This window comes from Dermochelys coriacea, chromosome 1 (genome assembly GCF_009764565.3).
Source record: "Dermochelys coriacea isolate rDerCor1 chromosome 1, rDerCor1.pri.v4, whole genome shotgun sequence".
Taxonomy (NCBI): Eukaryota; Metazoa; Chordata; order Testudines; family Dermochelyidae; genus Dermochelys; species Dermochelys coriacea.
In genome coordinates this window covers 298,422,877-298,448,877 of record NC_050068.2, presented here as the reverse complement: position 1 = coordinate 298,448,877, position 26,001 = coordinate 298,422,877, and the positions used below count along the sequence as shown (strand labels likewise).

At 39.0% G+C, this 26,001-nt stretch overlaps 1 protein-coding gene across 13 annotated transcripts in view; it reads left to right on the top strand.

Moving 5' to 3' along the window:
- The window catches only part of PPHLN1 (periphilin 1), a 182,884-nt gene that overhangs the window by 37,426 nt on the left and 119,457 nt on the right, over positions 1 to 26,001 (top strand). For all 13 annotated transcript variants that reach the window (XM_043494552.1, XM_043494565.1, XM_043494581.1 and 10 more), the window contains one exon: positions 208 to 269. In XM_043494552.1, the coding sequence (XP_043350487.1) occupies positions 208 to 269 (62 nt within the window). The remainder of the gene's footprint in view (positions 1 to 207; positions 270 to 26,001) is intronic.

The following is a 26,001-nucleotide window of genomic DNA, read 5'->3' as shown; positions in this document are numbered from 1 at the left end:
CAGGAATGGTGTCCCTAGCCTCTGTTTGCCAGAAGCTGGGAATGAGCGACAGAGGATGGATCACTTGATGATTTCCTATTCTGTTCATTCCCTCTGGGGCACCTGGCACTGGCGACTGTCAGAATACAGGATACTGGGCTAGATGGACCTTTGGTCTGACCCAGTATGTTAAACTTCATATAACCAACTCTTTTTCATATGTTGTAGGAGGAACCAGGATACAGGTGGCCAAAGGAAGACTATTCCATAAGTCGACAGCCCGACTACAGGTATTAATGTAATTTTATAAAATGAATCCATTTTTGCCTTCAGTGCCAACTTTTTTAAAGATGTATACTCAATAGAGTCACACTGAACTGGGACGTTTCCCAGGAAACAGCTAGGAAACGTTAGTCTAAAGATAGTAAAGAGGAATAATTGCTTCTTAATTTGGGCAGTATTGCATAAATTCTCCCTCATGCAATTCTCTGCAGATTTTCACTGTAGGAATAGCAAGCTATGCTGCTTGAGCTGCCAATCTATTGCAAGCAGTAAACTTTTGGGCTTTGTTTGTATCTCAACTTCAAATCTGAATGTTCCATCAATTGCCTTGTTAAGGTCTTTACCCCTCTAACTGTCCATGTTTCCTGTCTTTTCATTTGCTAAAGCAGTGTAAGAAGATTCTTCCCCAGTTTATTGTCCCATTCCTTGTTCTTTAGGTTTATATATATACACCTTATATATATATAAAAAGCTTTACACAATAAAATAAAAATAAAAGCTTTACACAATTTTTATATATATATTTTTTATATATTATATATAATAAAAAATAAAAGCAGTTTGTGTAATTAGGGATGTGTGTGTTTATGTAGACGTGTTATTATAAAAGTTGCATCTAAATGCTACAGCAGACTATAGAAAAGTTAAATGAGCATTATCAATTCAGCTGACTTGTACTGTTAGAGTTTTATGTCAGAATTATATTTCAAATTCCTTTTGAGTTTCTCTTGTGTTGATTGGGTAAGAAGAATTTGCTCTCAACCACATATATGTTCTGACCGCCCATCTCTTTTGAATTCATAAGTGTCAAGGCTGATTTCCCCACTCTGGCACTTCAAATGCAGAAGGTGGGGGCTCGCAAGGATTCTAAAAATTAATACTGACCACTCCAGACTTGTATTAAGCTCCCAAGGTTACAGTTTCTCTCTGATCCTGTATGGGTGGATGCTGCCACCACCCAAATGCAAAATCCCTTTGAAGCCAGAAAGGTGCACTTGGGAATTCCTTCCTGTGGGGTACCCTCAAGCCCTTTCACCGCCCCCTCTGGGGAAGAACTGAGAAAGAAAAACAAAGGAAATCAGCTGTTGCCACCAGCTAATTTAACAATATATACACAAACCAATTAGGGACACAAAAATCCAGTCCTATTCTTTAAAAAAGTACATTTTATTAAACCCAAAAAGAAAGGAAATACATTTGGAACTTAGGCTTTTTGCTAGATCTTAGAAGAAACAATTACAAAAATGAAGCATCAAGATCGTTCTCTTGAGGTTCAGCTTAAAGGCTACAAGCCAAAACAAAAGCATCTGGGGTTAGCACAGAGGACTTCACAAGCCAATAAGAAATAAAATAAATAACCCTAATAGCATCTTCCTAGACATTTCCTGATTTCTTACATATTTGGGGTTTCCGATAAGTAGGGTTGAGGTATGAATTGATGCTTTTTCATACCTGGTTTTAAAGCTGCTTACAGCATTGCTGCTCTGTGTGTCTGCTCTCCGGAGAACAACAACAACCAGACAAAGGGAAAGTTTGGTTTTTTTCCCCAATTTTAAAAAGTTCTAGCCCTCCCATTGGATCTTTAGGTCAGGTGCCCACTCCCTTTCTGTTACCTAACCAAGGAGACTTTTTAACCCTTTATAGGTAAAGCAAGCAGAGAACAGCCACCAAGAGGGATTTTATAGCTAACTGGTTGGCTGGATGTCCATAAAAGGGAACTACCTCCTCTTCCCCTTCATTTATCACAATCAGGTTACTGCATGAATATGTGCATGTGTGCTTGAGACACAGAAACAGGGAGAACTGTTCCTATTGTACAAACTCCTCGGTCTGTAGTCTAACTGACTTATGTCTGAGAAGTGTCTTTGAAAAGAATCTTCTTATTCTTCAGTTTTTCAAATTATTCTTCATTCTAATACTTACTAGGAATAAGACTCTCTTTACAGATGCTAAATGCTAGTATTCACAATGACAGGTTTCAAAGTAGCAGCCGTGTTAGTCTGTATCTGCAAAAAGAACAGGAGTACTTGTGGCACCTTAGAGACTAACAAATTTATTTGAGCATAAGCTTTTGTGTGCTATAGCCCACTTCATGGGATGCATAGAATGGAACATATAGTAAGAAGATGTATATACACATACAGAGAACATGAAAAGGTGGAGTAAGAGGCTAATTAATTAAGATGAGCTATTATCAGCAGGAGAAAAAAACTTTTGTAGTGATAATCAAGATGGCCCATTTAGACAGTTGGCAAGAAGGTGTGAGGATATTTAACATGGGGAAATAGATTCAATTTGTCTTTCATGTGTTTGATAACAGCTTAGTTCATAGAGAAGTGCAGTAAATATTTTTATTCTAATAGACTGGAGTATGAGACGTAGACCCATGCTAGTAAAATGTATGTGGAAAGTAACAGGCACCCATTGAGATGTTTGCTTGTTATACTGTAACAAACAATAACGTAAGTGACAAGTTTGTGAGACTATCAGTACAGTTAAAACGAATATTTTAAAAGAATTAAATATTTATGGAAGGAAGGTTGGTCCAGTAGTAATGCAGTGGTGTTAGCCTGGGACTCAGGAGACCTAGGGTTAGTTCCCTTTTCTGCCACAGACTTTCTGTGGACCTTGGACAAGACACTGAGACTGTGACTCCAATCCCCCTCTGTAAAAAGGGGATAATAGTACTTCCCTATATCTGAGCTGTGTTGTGAGGATAAATACAGTTAAAAAGATTGTGAGGTGCTAATATGTCCTCCATTATAATACCATCTAAGTACATAAGATAGATGTGTATTTCTTTGAATATTAGGACTTAGACATTGTCTGATTAATTACATCATAAAATAATTTTTTTGCACTACATTCAATTTTTTCCCCTAAAATTTCCTCCCATTGCTATCCCTACTACAACTCCACTAGTAGCAGCACCATTAAGAAGGCTTTGGAAAGTCTTCACTGAAGATAGTAAGGCATTGGTTAGAAAAATGATTATGAACATTTTGTTGGCACTTCGCTGTCTTTACTTTCTCTGCTATTTTAAAAGAACTCTAATTGTTTAAAGCTGCAAAAAGTGATAGATTTAATGTTAAGCATCTTATTTTATACAGAGCAAGAGTGGCACCTAGTGGTGAGAAAGATCTACTAAAGGAAGTGTTTGCTTTCTGTGTTTTTTAATATTTCCTCTCTTATGTTAAAAGATGTAGGGCAAAATGTGAACTCGGGATTGTCTGGTTTTTTTGTTTAATAGTTCCGTTTATTTTGATAAATGTGTGGGGGATTTAATTGCCCTATTGTAGTACTTCATATAGCGATGTTCAGTTATTAGGGGGAAATGCATTTTATACATTGACAGAACCCCTATTGATCAGAAGTTTGACTGTTTTTTGTACCCACTAAGATATGTTTGTGGAAAGGAACATAGGGAAATTTTGAAAAGTTGTATGTGAAATATTGTGATCATCCTGCTAAACACAGTAGCATCTTTTCCAAGCATTTAAAGTATTAGTAACTTTTTGCATCTCATTCAGTAATGAACTTTGTAGTGTCATTCAACAGAGAAAATCAAAATGAAAAGTATTTAAAATGTATCTTCCTTTTATTTCCTTTGGTGAAAACTCTAGTTCTTTCCTGTTCTAAAAATATATCTAGAGCATAAAGACATTGTGGAGGATTACATTGTAGAAAACATTGACTATACAAGTATGCAGGAAGATGCACTAGAGTCGTCTTCTTTGAGTTATATAAAAGATAGGCCCTTTTATTTGTCAATAAAGGGGGGGAAATTAAAAGAAAATTGATTAACTTTAACAAATGAAATAAAAGCAGGTTAGATCAACACGTCTCAGGGATGGTCTAGATAATACTTAATCCTGCCTTGAGGGCAGGGGACTGGTAACAGGAGACCTCTCAAGGTCCCTTCTAGTCTTATGATTCTATGAAAAGCAGTTAAAGTGTAATAGAAGCCACTGTAACTATGTGAAACATGTTAAAGTATAACACAAAGATATTCAGCACTTTTTGTATATTTAATAAGATTTTTTAATTTATTATACCTACTAAAGACATTTTTCCTAAATGGAAATTACATTAATATAAAACACTCAAGAATCTTTTCTGTTTGTTTTAAAAACTGAGTAGGCAGCACTAGATGAATGGATGGAGCAGCAGTCATGATACTCAGTTTCTTTTGGATGGGTAATGCCATTTTCCTGGTTGCTAGGGTTTCCTGATTGCTGTTTTGTCTCTATCACCAGAGTAGCTATTCAGGTCAGAATATATCGTAGAGGGCAGTTTGCTGATTTTTACGGTAGTGTTTCTGGGGAAAGTTAAGTCAATTCTAAATGTAATGTTAAAGGAAAAATTTTAAATTGTTGTAATGTGGTAGTTCAAAGAACAAAATTAACTTTACAAGAAATATGTAATTCTGGTAAGTACTAGATTTTCATTTTATTCAGTCTTGATTTGCTCAAAATTGTGAGGGACGGACAGCTGGCTTCTTTGACAATTACACCAATTTTCAAACTCACAGAGAAGACTTAATACATGTATCCTTTCTTTATTGTCATTTGTTTCCTTCCCAGAGCTCTCATTAGCTCTTTTCCAAATCTGTAAATAATTAATCATTAGGGCTGTATAAAGACTGGAAATTATTTATTGTGAAAAACTTGGAGTGAAATGAAAATTTTTCATTTTGATCAAAGTGTTTCACAGATTTTTTTTTTTTTGGCAAATCTATTTCAGTCAAAAAAAATTGTGTAGTTTCAAATCAAATGGATCAAAAACAAACTTTTTTTTGTTTTCTTTTGTGCGGGGGGAGGGGTTTCTCTACTTTCTCTCTTTTGGGGATTACTCAGTGGTTTGAGCATTGGCTTGCTAAACCCAGGATTGTGAGTTCAATCCTTGAGGGGGTCATTTAGGTATCTGGGGATACCTAAAAATTGGGGATTGGCCCTGCTTTGAGCAGGGGGTTGGACTAGATGATCTCCTGAGGTTGCTTCCAACCCTGATATTCTATGACTCACTAAAGAAAGAAAGAAAGAAAGGATGGGGGGGGAACCCAAACTGAAAAATATTCATGTTGATAGCATTCTGTTCAAACCAAAAACCCAAATTAGTTTCCTGTTTTGTTGGAAAATCAGAAAAAATGGAATGTCATGGAAATTTTTCTTGAAAATATATGTACAGTCCAAGAAGCCATTTTTCATTAAAAAACAAAACAAAACTAGTTTTGCTTACCACTCACTAAACCTGCTTTCACAAATGAAAACCTCATAAAATTTGGACTTAAAAAGTCACTTCAGAAGCAATGATGCATTTCATGTCACTGGCTTTACAATTATATTGATTTTGAATTGAAAAAATCTTGGTATGGAGAAGAATATTTTGTTAGTGAAAAGATCTTGTCTTTTACATATTTTGTAAAGTTACCAGTTGCATCTTTGTGCACTATGAGAATATCTCCTTGATCCAATACTTAATTGTTCACATTTGTTACATTTTCCATATAAAATTAAATGTATTCAAAGGAAATGGTGGGAATAGAACTCAGAATTGTCCCCAGCACTCCTCATCTCCTGTGCTCATGAAAGCTTAGGCTCAAATAAATTTGTTAGTCTCTAAGGTGCCACAAGTACTCCTTTTCTTTTTTCATCTCCTGTTAATATAAATTACTCTTCTCTTAAGTTATAAATCTATCAGAACTGATGTGAGCATGGGATAACTCAAATCACATGTTGAATTGGTTCCAGAGCTTCATATATAAAATTTATAGATAGTACCTTTGATTTGGTTTAACTAACTCATGAACAGATTCAACACATGTACAATTGCATGTGTTTTGTCAATAGAGAATTAACTTCACACCTGATTTCTGGTTTTTATATGTGTCTGGCCCCTGATGATGTGCAGAGAAGTGAAATTTAAAAAATTGACATGGAAGCGAGGCAATAGCTCAATGATGAGTTGTCTTTTGTATAAAGATCTAAAGATGTATTGTATTCAATATTGAATAGTATACCAAACTCACTTTATTCAAAGCACGTTCAATTGGATTCTGTTTCATGAAACTTAAGATTGCTGGAAGGGATAGGGAAATAGTGGTCATGTGTGTTGAAGTTCTCCAAAGGTATAAGTGTGTGTGAGTGTGAGAGAGAGGGGGAGGGGGGGCCAGGAGAGCTAGTTTGTAATTATGTAGTTGGAGAAATTATTTCCATGTGAAATACTTAAATATTCTTGGCTGTTGTTCAGATTAGCCACACTGGATTTTAATTCTTCAGGATGTCCAAAGCATTATTTCATTCTTATTTGCAGCCAAACTGAATTCAGTGCATTAGAAATCACACACATGAAAGTCATATGCGATAGTACTTAGCAGAATGTGGTATTCCATCTTTTTATAGCCTTCAAAGAGAAATTGCAGATTATCAAATGTACAGATATAAAGGGTATTTAAATTAATTTTACATTTTATAATTGATACAATTAGAATATCAGACATTTTACTATTTTTATATGGTATGTCATATCCGTGGATAATGTACTATATGAATTATCTTTTGACTCACTATACACTCTAGAAAGTCTTTAGACTTCTAAAAAGCATTATTAGAATAAAAGTTTTAGATCATTTCCCCTCTAGGTTGCTGGGTTGAATGCAGCTAATCTATTAGGTACTGTTAGGAAAGACATTGCTATCTGGTGGCTTTTCAGTGCTGTGTGTGTGAAATGAACAAGTGGCCTCAGTCCAGTTCTTAGCAGTGCATGTAAACAAATCCACCAATTTCTCGGAAGTACAAAGGAAATTTTGGTAATGGGGAAATAAAAAGACCTGTGTATTGAAGGCAAAAGATAAATTATTAATTGGGAAAACGCTAAAACTTCATTTTGAATGAAGTAGAGAATAGTCTGAAAGCAGCGGAAGTTCTCCAATCAGTCCTATATTTATATTCATTATTCTGTTTGTTAAATGCTACACAGAAAGTGAGCTGTAGCTCACGAAAGCTTATGCTCTAATAAATTTGTTAGTCTCTAAGGTGCCACAAGTACTCCTTTTCTTTTTGCGAATACAGACTAACACGGCTGCTACTCTGAAACCTATCTTTCCTCTGAATATCTTGTATGGCTTTACAGACATTAAACTTCCAAGTCTGTGTGGATAATAAAGTGTCATTATCTCCATTTTACATATGGATAAATTGTGACAGAGAGGGTAAAGGATTTGCTCAAGATCACAGAGCAAATCAGTGCCAGAGTTTGGAATAGGAATCCAGGATCCTGGCTACCAGACTCTTGTGCTAACTGCTATAAACACAGTCTAATATTCTGTTTAATGACACATCACATGCTTGTGCTACATATAATAATATGAAGTACCAAAGGAATGGTCTAATTGTATTGCATGAATAAAAGTTGCTCTTTGGAGAAGGGTGATGTATTGAAAAGAAGCCCCTGGTGAGAGAGTCAGACAGCTGTCCAGATGAAAGGTAAAGATCCCATTAAGTTTTTCTCTCAATAAAACATACTCTTAATATCCAGGATTATATTTGAGCTATTTCCAGACACTTCATAGGCCATAGTCATCTTTATCTACACAATTACTGTACTACCAGCATTTAACTAAATGGGATAGTTTTAAAGTGTTACAGTGTACAGATTTAGCTGTGATTTCCCACTGACTTTAAATTAAGTCTTGTAGCTAAACTAACATACATTTATAAAATGTACCCCGTCTGTTAAAATCTAACATAACAAGAGAGTAATATTGCATTTATTTGACTTTCAGCATTTTCAGCTCCAGTTTTTTAAAATGAATTTGTGTGCATCAATTATTTTTATAATTTACTTGTTTTTTCATATTAATTTAAAACACAAAATGTAATGTTGCAGAGTCTTCAGGTTTTGGATATGATTTCCTTCCAGTATAAACTGATCGTCGTATTGCTTATAGGGGAGAAACTTAGCCAGGGGGATTAATAGAATGGTACTAAAATGTGCATAAGTCTGCTGTGTTCTGCTGCAGTTTTTTGCAGGTCTTAAGGGACACTACACAAGAACCTCTTTCTTTAAAAAAATAAATAAATAAATAAAAATAAAAAAAATTATACATGTAAATATCAATAAGTCATTTGCCCAAAGAAAATAATCTATCTTTGACAGATATTGAAAAGTGTAGTTCCAACCGTATGCATTTCCTTACAGTGTGTATGATAAAACCCATTGTTTCATGTTCTCTGTGTGTGTATATAAATCTCCCCTCTGTATTTTCAACCAAATGCATCCGATGAAGTGAGCTGTAGTTCACGAAAGCTTTATGCTCAAATAAATTTGTTAGTCTCTCAGGTGCCACAAGTACTCCTTTTCTTTTTGCAAACTTACTTGTGAACCTGAAAAGTGGTTTTTACATTTTCCCCTCAAAAAAGTTTCCTTGATAAAAATGTGGAAAAAGAAACCTTTCTATTATTCATGCAGCGAGAACAATTAGGAATAATAGTGAATAAGCTTATATGTAAAATTTTAGTTTTCTTGTATAATACCACTCTGCTAGATGCATTAGGTGTGTATAAAGACAAGACCTTGTCTGAAAAGTATAGAGTTCTCTATTTAGTTCACGAGACATATTTTGTTAGCAATGATCTAGCTGATGTATCTCTGATTTTTTTTTTCTTGGGAGATTTAGTTTTTAATATGATAAAATGCAGTATCATACTATTTCTTCTCCAAAGATTGAAATCTAACTGAATTTTTCCTATTTAAGGCTCCAATCCTGCAAAGGCTTATGCATATGCTTAATTTTACAGTCAGTAGTCTTCTGAAGTCAAGTTATAAAGTTAATCATGTGAATTAAGTGTTTGCAGGATTGGGGCACGAATAAGTACTGATGGACTTTCAGTATAAACTTGCTTGAAAAAGATTTAGGTCATAGTTTACCCCTTAAATTACATTACACTGGGTGCTGCGAACACATAGGTAGTGACTCCATAGTTAAGCCTGAGTCTGAACTTTCATTATTGGGTTTCTTTTCAGGACTCTCTCCCTTACTCAAAACAAACGTTTTTGAGAGATTGGCTTGTTTGTGTGGGATACTTAAATTAGGGTGAGATTTTTAGTTTGAGAATTTGGAAGGCCCAGGATTAAAAATTTGTTTTCTACTTGATCAAAAGTTACTTTTCTTTAAACTCTCCCCCAGTGTTGTAAGCCGTTTTGGCCCATGTGTCCTTAGCTGGGGTAGGTTTTGGAACTCAAAACTTCAGCCACAGATGTGGCTCTTTATTAGGTCTTTTGAATAGAGTAGCTTTTAAAATGCAGTGTGTCTTCCAGGGTAGAATTATTTAGGAATCTTAACCCTTATGGACAGGGTCAGAAAGTATAAGGTGAGATAAACAAATTACATTATCCTTGTGAGGTCATTTCCCATATGCTTAATTTTAAAACTCCTTGGAGTTTTATTTGGAGCAAACTAAAATCCATAGAAAATCCACCCAACTTTTTTGTTCCTGTTGACACCAGTTCATTAGGTATTGTTGTTACTAAGAAGACGGTGTCAAAATGGATGTGTGATTGCATTTCACTTTGGTGTGTGCTGGCTGGCCTGAAACTAGAAGGCTATGACAAGACTTCGTTGATTCATGGTGAGGCTAGCCCCACTTTGTCTCGGGATATTTCCATAGCAGACATCTGCAAATCCCATTTCCACACCTTTACAAACATATTGCTTGGACTTATCACCAAAGGAATTCCATTTTGGATACTCTATGCTCCTTAATTTTTTTTAAGGTAAGCGAAGTCAAAATCTCCCACCCTTCTTCCCTAAAAACTTCGTCTTCACCTGGCATGGATTCACTTGTTGTTGCTTCTCATTGCAGCTTTATTTTCATTTTCTTTTGGGACAGCCCTTGAACTTTTTTCTTACCTGGAGCAAAAATCCTGCAAACACATTCTCTTTAGAGAACAAATAATTACTTCTGCTTCTCTGAGGAGATCTTGCAGGATTCTCATTCATCCAAATGCTTCCTCTCAGAGCTTGGAGATTGCTCTTGCGCCTCCTTCTCCAAGCCATATTTTTGTTCTAAGTTGATCATCTTGAATTGGCTTTTTCTTTTGGGGAACTTTGTTGGTTGCACAATTGAAGACATTGCATGGAAGGTGCAGATGACAATGTTTATAACAAGCAGGGGGCTGAGTGGAACAGCCATGAGTAGGGAATCTGGCTTGTGTCCTCTCTTGCTGCCTGTGCCCTCAAAAGTCAAAAATATGTAAGAGTTAGGAGAGTTCTGAATGTGCATATCAGTTAGTTTTGTAGTTAGGAGCTAAGACCCAGGAGTAAAAAATTCTGCAGGCTGGTATCTTCAGAAAAGCATAATTACAAGTAAGTGATGAGTCAGTGTCATATTAATTACTGTATCTTGACCACTGATTCCCTCAGCATACATTTGCAGTATTGTCAGGGATTCCTTTGTGTAGTGAATCACTGAAAGATTGGAGTAATATAATTTTGTGCTAATTGTAATTTGACAGACTTTCTGTTGTATAATATTATTAATGTAATACAAATTTATAAAAAAAATCCTTTATGTATAAAGATAAAGGTAGTAAATTGTGACTTTTTAAAAACATTTTGGCTGTCCATTAAAATATATTCTGGTAAATCCACCTAAACCAAAATTGTTTCCTGTCACACATGGAGGTCCTGCGAATGGTAAACCCTCTGAATAGCAAGGCAATGTACCATTCAAAAGGAATAAGATTAAGGAAGAGAGAAACAAATTCTTCTGTTACAAATGAAAATAGAAATCTTCCCTCCTCAGCAACATTCAGTTATTGTAACTGATATGTAAACTTGATTTTTGATCCAAGGTAATGTCAAATTTTAATGAGTGATAGCCCCAATAAATGTTTGTGTGCACATATTTTTTTATGCAACCACATTTTGTGTATTGTCTCATATCTGCGTATAAAAGAGAACATGAACTTTTATATATTTAAAAATTGCTAATTTTATGAGTATGAAATTAATTTATTGCTACATATATTTTTCTATATGTCAGCTTGATATCTTAAGTAAATCAATCACTATTTTGAACATTTTATAATTACTCTCTATGTTTAAATGCTCTTTTCAGATTTTTGTTTTGTGTTTTTTGACTGGAATTATATATACATTATATATATAACTTCAAGAACATTCTTTGTCTTTTAGTACTATTACATATTGAAAGCAGAGACTATCCTTGAAAATAATTTATATACTATACAACGTAACACCACAACTAAAATCCTATTTCAAAGAGTTTAAGAAAGCAAGCCCATCTGGGCTCAGTTTCTTAGCTGTTAGTGTAGTCTGGAGGCATATGGTCTGACCCCAGCAAGTTAGTACTCCTGCAGGAAATAATGGCAGGAAGTTTTACAAGAGAAACTCCCATGAGTTGGAGCCTGATTATATTGGGGAAACTTCTGAGTGAACCTGTGGGGAAAACAGTTATATACAAGGCAGGCAGCAAAAGTCCCCTTGTTGCAGTGTTGAAGACGTCCAGTCAATAGGAATCTGAGAGGAACAGCAGTGGTCATCGCATGAGGGTGGGTTGCCTCACGGGAGTTTATTTTCATAAGTAATGGGAGTTACTTATAATCTGCTTATCTAATACTATCCCAGGCAGTGTTCTTTGTTTTAACACTATAAAAAAGTGGGTGAGTCCTAGCTCACAGCACTGCTATACTTACATGGGTGACCAAAAGCTCCATGATGAATTAGTAATTCTTAAGAAGTTATAATTACACTTTCAGCTCTCTAAGGAGGCAGAGTTGCCTCTCCATTGTGTTTTTTTTTAAATTGAGGAATTGAACCGAACTGTAAACTCTGTATATGATGGAAACCATTTCAAGCCAGGGGTTGCTGCTGCACCCCCAGCACCCCTATTTTCAGCTCCTGTGTATATCTGCTGTGATAACCAGTAGGTTCCTTTTTGTTGCAGATAGGGTTTGATAATTTTAGTGTATGTGAGAGGATAGCAGATATTTTTGTTAAAGTGCAACTGCTTATTGAAGCCACAGTGTATAGCTGTGCTATTAACATTGTTGTACTTGGGCATCAACTAGCTGTTACAAGCTTCTTTTCTTCCTGAGGTGTTCAACCAACTTTAAAAGCAATCTGCAGATATTTTTGGGTGGCAAGGGAAGGGGATAGCAAATCAAAATGAGTTTTGTTGGTTTATTATGTTACAGAACCACCATGTAATTTTTGATTAAATTTGGCACAGTTAATAACCAAGTAAGGCCTAGGATTGCATTAGTGGGGGTGTAGAGTACAAGGGTGGAGTATAGTGGCTGGTCTGTGTGCTAAGGTTGTGGAGAAACTCATTCACTATATTTATTTCTAGATAGAGCTTTCTTTAAAGGAAGTTTGTCATTACCTGTGAATGTACATAGTTTAGTCACAGCATAAATTTTGTACGATTTATTAAGGTATGGGCTTTGTGTAAATGTTAACATCACTTTAAGAACTGTTTTGGTCTCTCTCACATCTTATTGGCAGTGTTATTTTGTTAAATTAGTTGTATAAAACTTTTCTTGAATGCTCTATTTCCATGACCCCTCCCCACATGTCATTAAGAATTAAAGGCACTCAGACCCTGACAGGATTTGTAAAGATGTTTTATAATAGTTAGGTCCTGTCTACCCTAGCTAGATAAACTATGTTAACCACTTTCTGCCAACAAAGGTGTTCAAGCAAATACTGTGTCCAGTGCAATGCAAATAGCCTAAAATCACAGAAGATGTTTACATATGTTATAGTGGTGATGAAAATTTTATCAAACTGAAATGAGCTAGGAAATTTTAAAAATGAAGCTACTTCTAAATTCACTCATTGCACAGGTATGTGCTTTAAAGATTTGGTTTCTGTCCTAACTCTTAGTTTCTGACGTTGTAGCTGATAATAGTTCATTATAATCTTCTATCTTGTTGAGCAATGTACTTACTTTCTGTGCTAATTATGCAACATGATATAGCATCATTACTCACAGAGATGTGTTGACAACATTGAATACCAAACAAAATATATTTAATTTAAAGTTGCAGTAGAAGTATAGACCAAATCAAATAGGAAAAGAACTCTTCACTTATCAGAAAGCAATCGTATTTTGCATTTATGTAACAGTCTTCATCCTGAGGAACCCAGAGCACTTAAAAACTATATATTTAGGCAGGTATATATACATGAACGTGCACACAGAGAGAATATCACTGAAATGCAGCAAATTGGGGTGGCAAGGTAGCAACCAAATAGCACTGAACATATCGAATGACAATGTTGAGGAAACATTTTGACCAAGGACACTGGAGGAAACAACACTCTAAGGAAATATACTATAGGATCTTTAAAATACATACAGAAGAGACAGGACCTCATTCAAAATAACTCTGTAGAAAATACTGCATGGAATTCAATTCATCCACTTTAAAAGAGTGAATGGTTGAATACAGCTTTGCTGGGAATTGAACTAGTTCTAGCTCTTCTTTGAGTGGTTGCAGACATGTATTCAACTCAGGTGTGCAGGCGCCTAGCACACTGAAGCTGGAGAAATTTGCTTAGCAGTACCTGTTAGGTAGCACTTGCATCCTCTGGCCCCACATGCTATATCAGGCTGGTGGTATCCTGTACCCCCTCAGTTTCTTCTCACCACCCATGGTGTGAGTCGGAGCTTTCTGGGCTGCATTTTCCTCACAGTTTATGCAACAAAGAGATTTTTGTGGACTTCGTAAATAGTTTAGTTAGCAATAATACCCTTGTAGTTATTTAATTAGCTTAATAGTTGCGGTTTATTAGTATTACCTGATGCTATGCCCTCACCAGGTTTCAACCACTGCCCTTCTTGCAGGGTAGCTATTCTGAGTAATGACCCCTTGCTTGGTTTTTTTGTTGTGTCTACGAGAGGGGCAATTAAGGAAAAATGTTCAAATTGTCATTCCTTTAAGAAAAGAAAACAGGTGGCTTGAGATCTGCATTTGAAACCACATCTCCTGGAAGAAGCCATTAGGACAGTTTCAGGCCTGGGGCCTTCTGCAGATTGCCCGTCTCATCAGTTGTCAGAGCTGGTTTCAGACTCTCCTTTGACCGTTCCCCTTCCTTTGGTTCCCTTAGGAAAAGAACTCGTAGGACTAATCAGAGCCGTTCCAGGACTCAGATGGATTCTTCCTCATGGCTCTTCAAGTGCCCAAGATGAGGCAGGGCTGTCTATCTGCTCTCTGGTACAAAGGCAAGATCAGAGCGGCACAAACAGCCTTCCTCCATGCAGATAAGACCCTGAGCAGCTGTATATAGCCACAGCCTGCCAGTCACACATGAGTTACACTCCGGCTTCCACAATAATTGGTTACACTTGCAGGGTGATCCCAAAACACTCACATTCCTGGATTTTCCTCCAAAATGTGTGTTCTACACTGTCCAGCCCTCTTCTGGACAGTCCAGATATATTAAGTCCACTGCCCCTGTAAGAGGACCAATACTCAACAGTTTGCTACCCTTAAATGGAGTTACCCACACAATTCATGACATTGAATTAGTTTTGATTCAAGAGTGATTAAAGACAAGTTTATTTAACTACAAGGAGATAGGTTTTAAGTGAGTATAAATATAAGGCATTACAGTTAAAAATGGTTAGAAGAGAAATTAAAGATAAAATACTTTCTGGTGCTAAAATTCAACAAACTAGACTTGGTTCACGGTGAAATCCTTTCACATGTTTCCAGTAACATTGCTGACCAAATTCTCAGGCCAGGATCTGCTCCCAAAGTCTAGCTGTTTCTTTTGTCATCTTAGGTTTAAAAGAGTTGGCTAGGGAGAGATAAATTGGGACCCTTCATATTATAGTCCAGTACCCCTTTGAAATGAATTTTCCCGAGGATTATCCTTAGATAAAGTTCATTCCTGCTGTGAGGCTAGAATTTTGGAGTCTCATGGTGAAAGGTTTCGTGCTGCTGTTAGGTAAGCTGTAGTTCTGTTTGTTCCTGCCCCCCTTCCTTGCCAACGAATGCCCATTTGATAGGTGGTTGCCCATCAACTTTGACACTTGGCTAGAGGCATCAGCTTGTCCTTTGTCTTTGAGAAACTAATTTACCTCCTCCCCAGACTTGTCTGGTAAACACTCTTCAGTCATGATTTCAGCTGTTTATACTTTTATGTATAATTTTACTACAAGCGTGTCATCATGATATTATTGACCAGTGAGTTATTTATTTTAATGTCTATATTTATATTAACATTTAATATTAATGTTCAAATGATATCTCACAAGGTATATTTTGTACAAAGATTATTACTGTAGTTTAGAGGGTGTGAATACAGCGGTGCATTCTGACACAGCCATCCAATTCCCCTTTTTCTGGGACCCCTCTCACAAGTGTCTGCTCCTTCAACAGATCCAGACTCTACATGTTTCGGGAACTGCAGCATCAGGGAAAGGGATTCTACTCACGATATTTCCTGATCCCCAAGTTCAAGTGGGCATTGTGAGACTTATTCTTTGAGTACTTGCTCATGTCCATTCCACATTAGGTGTGCACATGCCACATGCACTGTTACCAGAGATTTTTCCCTCAGTTGTATCTGTTGGGCTGTCTCTAGCACCCTTTGGTATAAGGTGCGCTGCCGGCCCTGCACCATCTCAGCTCCTTCTTACCACCCGGATGGTTGCTGTGAATGTCTCCTCTTGCTTCGGTAAGGCAATTATCAGTGGTTTCCTTTCTGTTCATAGTGTAGTCTATAGTATAGTTTTAGTGTGTGTATTGTATATCCTTTTTTGTAGGTAGTTAATACCCTCCCTACTTATTGTTAAGGGGCTCCTTCGGTCCTGGGGTTGGGCATGCTCCAGTCTCTGCGTTTCAAACCTTGTGTCTCCTGTGGCAAGGTTATGCCTCTGAGCAACCCACCCTCCAGTTGTCTGAAGCGTCTGAGAGAATCTTACATAAAAGACCTCTGCCAAATTTGTCAGGACTTTAATCCTTGCACAGAGTGATCAGACTTAAGGCTATCCTAATTCAAGCCGCCCAGATTCAGCACTGAGCACTTCAGCCTCAGTGTGAAGCACTCCTCCAGTACTGTGTGCATGCTAGCACCGCTCTCCATCCCTGATACTGAGGAAGAAGCACAAAAAGCAGCACACCAACAGAGGGTGATTGCTGGTGCTGAAGAAAGACAAGCAAAGGGAAGGCAGTGGAGTGCCATCCGTGTTGGGCCACTTCTCCACCCCCAGTCTGATGGCGATACTGTCGACATACTGAGACCATTGATTCCGGTGCGGGACCCTCTGCTGACACCAGGAAGTCATCGTAGCGCCAATGGCATTGGGGTGTCTTCAACTATGGAGGCCTTTGCAGTCACCAGAAACTTATTGTTGCCCCTCGTCCCACTGACCCTGTTGGGTCAGCTGACTGCTTCGTCATCCTCAAGCAGGAGATAGCATGATGCTTCAAGCTTCTTCCTGGCACCAGGCCCACTCAGAGGCAAGCTGACTCATCTATCCTCTGTGAGGTCATCCCTAGACCGCCACCGTTTACCAGACCTTGGCACTGATCAGAGATAGCGAGAGGTACTGCTGCCCCAGTGGTTACCTAGGGAAGATTCTTCATCTGAGTCTGATGTGGAGCCCTATGGTCAACCTAAGGGCCACCAGTATCCATCCTACATGTCGCCAGACCTCGGTGCAAGTCCTCCCCACTGATACCTAGCCAGGAGGAGAGTGGCTTATGCAGTAGCCATTCTGGAATCTCCCACCATTTATACTTGGTTGCTTCCAAGATGTGGGTTCCCGCTCCTCCATGTTTGACAGTGGACCCCGACTCCGGTAACAACCTCAGTACCAATTTACAGGACATAGCCCCAGTTGAGGTTATTGAAGGAAGAAGTCCCTCCTCCAGTACAGGCCTATTCCTCCTCCTCCCCAGATGAAGCCATCTTCCCCAAGATGGCTTTAGGGCTCATCAAGAGCTTCTGAAGCGGATCTCAGCTAACCAGGGGTTTCATATTGAAGAGTTCAAGGAATCATCTCACAGCCTCATTGACGTTCTGGCTATAGCAGCTCCATCTAAAGTGGCCTTACCCATTAATGAGGCAGTAATGGGTCCAGTCAGAGCCCTGTGGGAGACCCTATCTTCTCTGCCCTCCTCTTCGAAGAGGGTAGAGAATATATATTACGTGCCAGTCAGTGGGTCTGAGTATCTGTATTCCCAGCCCCCACTCTGGGATCCCTCGTATTGGTGCTAACAAAAGAGACAGACAAGGCCAGTTGAGCGCTACCCCCAAACAGAAGGACACAAAGAAACTTGATCTGTTTGGGAGGAAAGTTTATTCAACACATGGTCTACAATTATGTATCTCAAACCAGCAAGCCTTACTGGGGAGATACGACTACAATTTGTGGGATTTCTTATCCAAATTTAAGGACTCCTTGGCCCAAGACTTAAGGCAGGAATTCTCAGCCTCTTAGAAGAGGGAAAGAATGTTGCCAGAGCCTCTCTCCAGGTGGCACTGGATGCAGCAGATGCGGTGGCCAGGACAATGACCTTTGCTGTCATCATGAACGATGCTCTTGACTGCAGTCCTTGGAGATCTCTGTCTATCCAGGACCTACTTTTTGAAGGCTCCTTACTCTTTTCAGAGCACATGGATACCAGACTACACAGGCTGAAGGATTCAAAGGCTACTCTCAGGTCCCTGGACCTCTATGCTCCATCCACTTTAAGGAAGCACTTCAGGCCTCGGCAGCTGCCATGCTTCTTGGCTTTGCCTCTAAGACAGGATTCCTATAAGAGAGAAGGGAGAGGTTAAAAGCGCCGTCAGCCACTTCTGTCCACCTCAACCTCCCAGCCGGAGTCATGTAGGTATTCTGGTGGACCCCAGCAGGCCTTTTGAAGGTGTGCCTGAGAGCGCTATACCAGTTCCCGCTTAATATCCTGCCTCCCCTTTATTTTTGGACCAACTGTCCCACTTCAGCCCGGTGTGGTCCTGCATAACATCGGACTGCTTGGTGCCAAAAAGTATATGAAATGAAAGTGTGTTTTTTTTTTTTAATTTATAAAAAGTCCATTAGGAAAAAAGGAAAGAGATAAAACTAACTATAATGGCAAGATTTGAGTCTGTCAAAATAATCTGTCTTACAAACACATTCTGTAATTTAACATTTGCCTTTGAACCTTTTTATTGACCAAATTAGATAAGTCAGCCACAGGAGCTGAGGTGGGTAAATCAACCCATTGTATTAAGTTCTTTCTCTTCTTCTGCCTTTCAGCTGGTTAGTATATATTCTTGTAAGAATAACATTTACATTGATTAAATTGATTGATTGAATTTTAATAACATGGCAAGCAGTGACTGTGTAATTAATGGTCTGTCAGCATTTCCTTTTCAACACTGTTCTTTTCAGGAGAACTGTAGGAAGCTCAGCTGTAAAAACTCAGTGTATATAGAAATACGGCAGTACATGGTGGATGGCTTGAGAGGACACTTCTTTTCTTCCCAATCTCTTGCCATTTCCCAAATCAGTTACTCAAAAACGTAATTTCCTGAGGGTTACTTTCACTTGCACACTTCGTATTTTATGGTGTTCTACTGACCACTAAAGCTTGCCCTCTGTTCATGGTGCTAGATTCCTGTATATACATTGGCTCCCTTTCCCCTCCCCACCTGATAAAAATAAAACAATTTGTAACTTGTAATAACTTGTAAAATAACTTCCTCTAGATTCTTTCAAGTATGGCTTCCTCTAGATTCTTTCAAGTCTGGCTTTGGGGCATTGGGTGAGTCAGGAGTAAGAACCGGGAGTCCTTACCAGATGTGCTTTCTCCCTTGCACTCTGCATTGGTTTAGAGCGGTCTGATCTGCTGACTAAGCTCTCTGGAGAAGAGAGAAGAAAAAACTATTTTTCAAGCATGTTATCACTATGGGCAATAGGCTGGAGGCAAAATTTGGTGCCTTATGTATGTTAATTTAAAACTGTAATATTCTGTGGACTCCATATGAGGATCAGAAACATGAAATTGCCTTCACTTTGAATTTTTTTAGTATTCAGTTCTGTCACTCTTGTATTGAATAGTACCTTACTCTACAAACAATATAACTGATCTCAACTACTCACAGGTAGTAATGTAGTCAAGATGTCAGAATATGGCTTTTCAGCTGTGCTTAGAGCAAACATACCCTGTTATGGAAAATCAGTGCTGTAGAATACCAGAGTACTAGAAATTCATTAATGCCAAGCCATTTAGAACTTCAGTAGTTGAATCTCATTTTGGGATTTTGAAATTACTGGAATTGCTGGAAATTAATTTTGATTTGCGCTTGTGAACATGATACAGTAAAAGCTGTTTTATCCTGTATGTTGGGACATGGGGGGTGCTGGTAAGTGAAAAATGCCAGTTAATTAAGAGAGAGGGAGTTTGGGTGCAGGAGGAGGTATAGGGCCCGAGTTCTGGGAGGAAGTTTGGGTGTGGGAGGGGACTCAGAGCAATGGGTTGGGAGGGGTATTGGGGTGTTGGATCTGGGGGGTGCTCACTTTGGGCAGCTCTCCGCAAGCAGCAACCTGTCCCAGCTGCCTCCGCCTGCAGGTACCGCCCCCGCAGCTCCAGCCAATGGGAGCTGCAGAGCTAGTGCATGGGCAGCGCACAGAGCTGCCTGCTGTGTCTCCACATAGGGCACCTTACACCCTTCCCATGCCCCAAGCTCCGTTCTTCACCCAAACTCCTCCCAGAGCCCGCACTCCACACCCCCTCCTGCGCAAACTGGATTATCAACTGGCATTACAATGAAGATCAAAAATGCTCGCATGCGCGTGCTCTCTCTCTCTCTCTCTCTCTCTCTCTCTGTTTTGAAAATTAGGCTTTATAAGTCCTCAGAAAACCTGGAGAGGGTTTTTATTTTTATATACAATATATATGCAATTGTATACCTAATTTACACTCATGATAACTAAGCAAACAAATTAGGTGCACATTTGCATTCACACATGGTAAGGTTTCCCCCCACTGCTGAGGACTTACCAAGCCTAATTTTCAAAAAGAGCAGAAGCCCAGGGTTGTATACAAATGTGAATGCAATTGTACACCTAATTTGTTTGCTTAGTTATCATGAGTGTGTGAGTGTAAATTAGGTATACAATTTCACAAAGCCCTGGGCTTCTGCCATTTAGAAAATCAAACTCTCAGATAGGGTTCCCAACTTTCTAATGGCACAAAACCGAGCATCCCTGCCCTGTCTCCTACTCTGAGGCCCCGCCCATGCCCCACCCCTTCTGAGGCCCTGCTCTGGCTCGCTCCATTGCCCCCCCTCTGTCACTCTCTCTCCCTCACCTCACTCACTTTCACCGGGCTGTGGCAGGGGTGTAGGAGGGGAGTGAGGGCTCCGGCTGGGGGTATGGGCTCTGGGGTGGGGCCAGGGATGAGGGGTTTGGGGTGTGGAGAGGGCTCCAGGCTGGGGCAGGGGGTTGGGGTGTGGGAGGATATGGGCTCTGGGCTGGGGGAGCGGGATCCGGGTGGGGCCAGAAGTGAGAGGTTCAGGATGTGGGAGAGTGCTCCGGGCAGGGGGTTGGGGTGCAGGGGTGGGTAAGGACTACGGCTTGGGGTGCAGGCTCTGGGTGGGACTGGGGATGAAGGGTTTGAGGTGCAGGAGGGGGCTCCAGGCTGGGGCAGGGGGTTGGGGTCTGGGAGAAGGTTTGGGGTTTGGGGTCCCGGCAGTGATTACTGCGGCTCCCAGGAAGTGGCCCCCAAGTTCCGGCAGTGATTACTGCGGCTCCCAGGAAGTGGCCCCCAAGTTCCGGCAGTGATTACTGCAGCTTCCAGGAAGCGGCCCCCAAGTCCCTGCAGCCTAGGTGCATGGAGGGCCAGGGAGGTTCTGCACATGGCCCTCGTGCCCACAGGCACCATCCATGCAGCTCCCACAGGTCATTGGTTACCAGCCAATGGAAGCCCTGGAGCCAGCATTCAGGGTGCAGGCAGTGCAAAGAGCCTCGCTGGCCGCCCATGTGCCTAGGGGCCGCAAGGACCTGGTGGCTGCTTCTGGGAGCTGCGTGGAGGTAGGGCAGGCAGGGAGCCTGCCTTAGCCCTGGGCCATTGCTTCGCTGGTGACTGGACTTTTAACAGTCCGGTCAGTAGTGTCAACCGGAGCCTCCAGGATCCCTTTTTGACGAGGCGTTCCGGTCAAAAACTGGACACCTGGCAACCCTATATCTGGGCTGTGTATTTCTTATTCTCTGTTCTTCTATACCACCCCACATTTTCTATGTAACATTTTAAAACCATGTAGAAGGCTGCAAACAAGTAATTTGATTATGGGCCATAGAGATAAGTCAGTAGATTCTTCTGTCAGCAGATGGAGACAGAAAACATTAACTTCTGAGTTACAACATCGCTGTATGACTTGCCATCTCAGACTCCTCCTCACTTTGCTGTTTCTAGCTGGAGGGATAGCTACCAAGCTACCTCACTGACATGGCCAAGAAAAGGGAGAGGATGTCTTCACCACTGCTAAGTACAAACAGGAACAACATGGTTTTCAACTGAGTTTTAAGTGTGTACTTGGTCTAGTTATACAGTCCTAGAAAAAGGATATCCAAATCCTCCTCATGTTGTCCTAGTCATCCATATTCCCTTCAAATTGTGATGGCATCAGAAAAATACTAATAGGTCTGGCAGACTTTCTACTAGGTTTTGGTATACAGAATGGCAAATTTTGGGCTCGGTACAGTGACCTGCACAGGGTACGATGGCTTGTACAACATGGAAATTAGAATTAAAGTGTGATTTACTCATGTGCAGTCCACTAGAGCAGTGCATATTGATTACACAGAGAAACTCTTATCTCAGTAAGACTTATCTCTATGGCCCATAATCAAATTACTTGTTTGCAGCCCTCTTCATGTGAATTAGGGAAACAACTCTAAAGATATTGATAAGATTAAACTAACAGGATCTATTATGTGAATTTTATTTGAGCTAACACTGAGCTCAGCATCCCTAATTTAAATACTGTAAAAAGTCGCTTAGCTATAAAACGTTGCGGGGCCAATTGATACGAAAAGTCTGTCATTGTTTGTAATATGTTGAGAGTTCAAATAAAGGTCACTGGGACCAGATGCATTTTATTTCTTCCTAGAATAGTATAATATTGTGTATAGTATAGTAGAAGATAAATCAGTATGGAATTGATTAAGATCTTAAGAAAAAACAAAGGATTATAATAAGTAAACTGCAGTGGTGATTTACTTCAGTATACATATTGATCTGCACACTTTGTTAACAGGAAGATTTACTGAATTATGGGAGAAATACTAACATATCTGGATCTCTCTCCTTTATGTTCTGATTTCATTTTTCTCAGACTTGCAAAATGTTGGAGGAGGAGGGGTTCTTGATTCTTGAACTTTTTGTGTGTGTGTGTTTATACTAGAGAATGATTACTATGTGTACTGGGAAGTTCAGACTTATGAGTGTAATGGATTTTATGGGATGTTTTGCATTTCATCTGAGTCAAGCTCCGTGTTATGCTTCACTGCTAATTCAGGCAATGTTCTATGGATGAGAGACCCATCTTCCCATCAGAAAACCTCTTAATCTTGGGGAAAGTGCACATGGCCAGGAACCAGGAGACTGAGTTTGAAATCTCACCTCTGCCACTCTTGGCTACTTATATTTATGTGCATGTTATAGCCCTAATATTGAAGAAACTCTTGTAATCTTACCTTGAGTATCCCTGTTTTCTTTCTTAAAAAAATAAATAAAACCCCATTAATTTTAATTCACACACTGCAAAAATATCTTTTTAAAACAGGTGTTGCAGTTAAAAAGAAACGCTGTCCATTCTGACATGACATGCGAAAAACCAAGAAGTACTCCACATTTTGGTCACTTGTGACACAAGCCATCAATATGTGTAACATTTGTGTGAAAGTTGGGCGGTATAGTGAGGCCTAGTAAAGCAATAAACATTTGTATAGTCACATCCCTGTATTTATTTGTTTAGGATGGAAAAGGAAGTTTGTGATTTATCACACATACCTGTTCATGTCTTTAACTTTGAGTTAAGGTTGCTAGGCTGTGTAACTCACCAATGAAACCCTTAACAAGCAAAGAAAAAAAGCATTTATATGATACAGCAGCCCCTCTATATTCCACTCACCAGTTCCTCGTCGGCCTCAGTTATCTGCCTTCCACCACACAGATCTTCACCTTTTATACTGGACCACTAACATGCGGCTTTGTTTCGAGGTATTCACATTGATTTGGTGGTTTGTCATAGCTGAGCTCTCTACTCCCTTCCAAACTCCTTTCGCCTCCCTAACCTATCTAGAAGGCCGCTTATAGCCCCTTAGTTCCCAACAAAGCTGCTGCACGATGCGCTGGGTGAACCAACATCAGGAGGGAGGGCATGACGAGGCATGGTGGAGAAGAATGTTGTGATTGGAGATATGGAGTGGAAGGAAAGGGTGTGTGGCAGTGGTAGTGGGGCTAGATGTGGAACGTATGGGGCTCTGTGTGAAAGCCCAGTGGCTCGGCACTATTGGCACTTGAAGACCTCCCCTGATGCTACCTACCACCCTTCCTTTCTGTGTGTGTGTAGAGATGAAAATGTCAGTATATGGTCTTAAAATATTACATAGAAAATAAATTTGTACTCTGAACTTATTTGTGTAAAATGTGGAGATTAAATTCAGTCGTTAAAGGGATTTTAGTCCTGCATTAAAGTCCCAATTCAGCAGAGAATTGATGATTAAATCCATCCCTATTCAGCAGACCATTTAAGCACATGCTAAAATATCAAGGATGTGCTTTGCTGAAATGGTGTCTTAATTGTTGAGCTGCAGGCATATTCCAGTGTAATCACATTGGGGAAGGAATATATGCTTAGAAATAAATAAATAAATAAAACCTTGAGTGGTTTTGTTCAGCTTAACAAGTTCAGTTGCATTAATAATGTGATCAGAAGTGTGAAGTTATTGCTGTATGCTTCAGAAGTTGTCTTTTATTTAGTTGCTTGTATTATTACAGTTCAGTAAGGCTAGATTAACAATATAAATGAAGAATGATAAAAACACGAATAAAAATTAAATTCAAAATGTTTTGGTTTTGCTCCATCACACTTTTTCAATCATTGATTTTCCCCCTCCCCCATCATTTTTTGCTCTCCGATCTAATGAAGGTTTGTTTAGAAAGTATTTTGTAAATGCTTGAATGAATATTAGTGTGTTTATTACAGGTGTGCAATATTTGGGGTTCTGTAAACATTTCCGTAATAAAGTTCTCTGTTTACAGGGGTTTGATAACTTGCTCATAAAAATGTGCTTTGGGCAGAAACATGGTGTACCAGTCTGTCTGAAAGCTTGTGTTTTGTTTATTTAAGAAAAATCAAAAGTCTGTGTTTGTACACTACAGAAATTTTAAACACCCAGTTTAAATCTCAGAATGTGACTTAGCCGCTGTTTTCTTCATATTTCTTACATGCATGTCATTATAAATAATTGCTTCATATTATTCTGTATCCTAACAGCTCCTTTACGGAAAACTCAGGTAAATTATGCACTTTTAGAACTTGGAAAATGAGAGTTTTCATGCTAGATTGTATCTGGAGCTGTTAAAGTTTTTCAAATACTATGCTTTTTAAAAATTGGTAAAATAGACAATAATTCCCAAGTATTTATCACTTAACTAATATGTATAATTATTAAGTTTGCATACATTCAGGCATCTACATGGTGATCATGACTAGGGTTCCTAAGTGCTATGGTAATATTAATAATGGTGGTTATTGTGTATTTAATAGTTCTCATGTACACAGCTCTTCTTTTTTCAAATGTATTCCTTTTTAAATTAAGCCACCAGAAACAACAGTTACTTAATGCAGCAACATTAGAAGTCTGACATCCAATAAAACACAAGAAGTTTCAGAGGGAAAATTAAAGATTAGCTTTAATACAAATATTGCCATACCACATGCAGTCAGCATTGCTGCTTGGCACAATGGAATGAGATTACAGCTCTAAATGTTGCTGCATTTGTCAGACCCTTAAGTTTGTTTAAACACAATTCTCTGCTACGTTCATGCTAAAAACTAAAGATTCATCTAGAAATTGTTTTTCTGTAATTTTATCTACCTGGAATGGACACTGTATTATAAACTGCTAGTGATACACTTGCATAGTTTGTCAGCAGTAAAGGAATTACTTAACTTTTAAGGCTCGTCTTTGCCTGACTATTGCCTTAGTGTTTCAAGGAAACTAGAGATGATAGAACCAATTTGGTTGACCCTGACTTTTTTGTTTCTTCTTAAAATACTTTAAATACAGATACATTTTTATTTCCTTGATATTTGTTCTGTCTGCTATGATATTTGAAATACAAGTTCTTTGAGCAATCAATTGAAAGAATGGCTAGATTTATGCTGTTTTATGTAAATGCTTCTGTATCTTGTACTGAAGTATGATTTTTTTCAGACAGTTTTGCAGCAGTAAACCTCGAGGTTTGCCTGCTTTGGGGTTTTTGCACCAATGCTGATATTGTTAGAAGCAACTTGCATTTAATAAGCCATACTAGGGCAAGTCACATTTTACTTGTTGCTAACATGTGTCTATATTATGGGTTTGCACCAGTGCAGCAACATCAGTGTAGTTGCAGTGGTGCAAAAAACAAAAACAAACAGACCAAAACAAAATCTAACATAGACAAGCCCTAGTTAATCACAAATGTATACATCTAGCATCC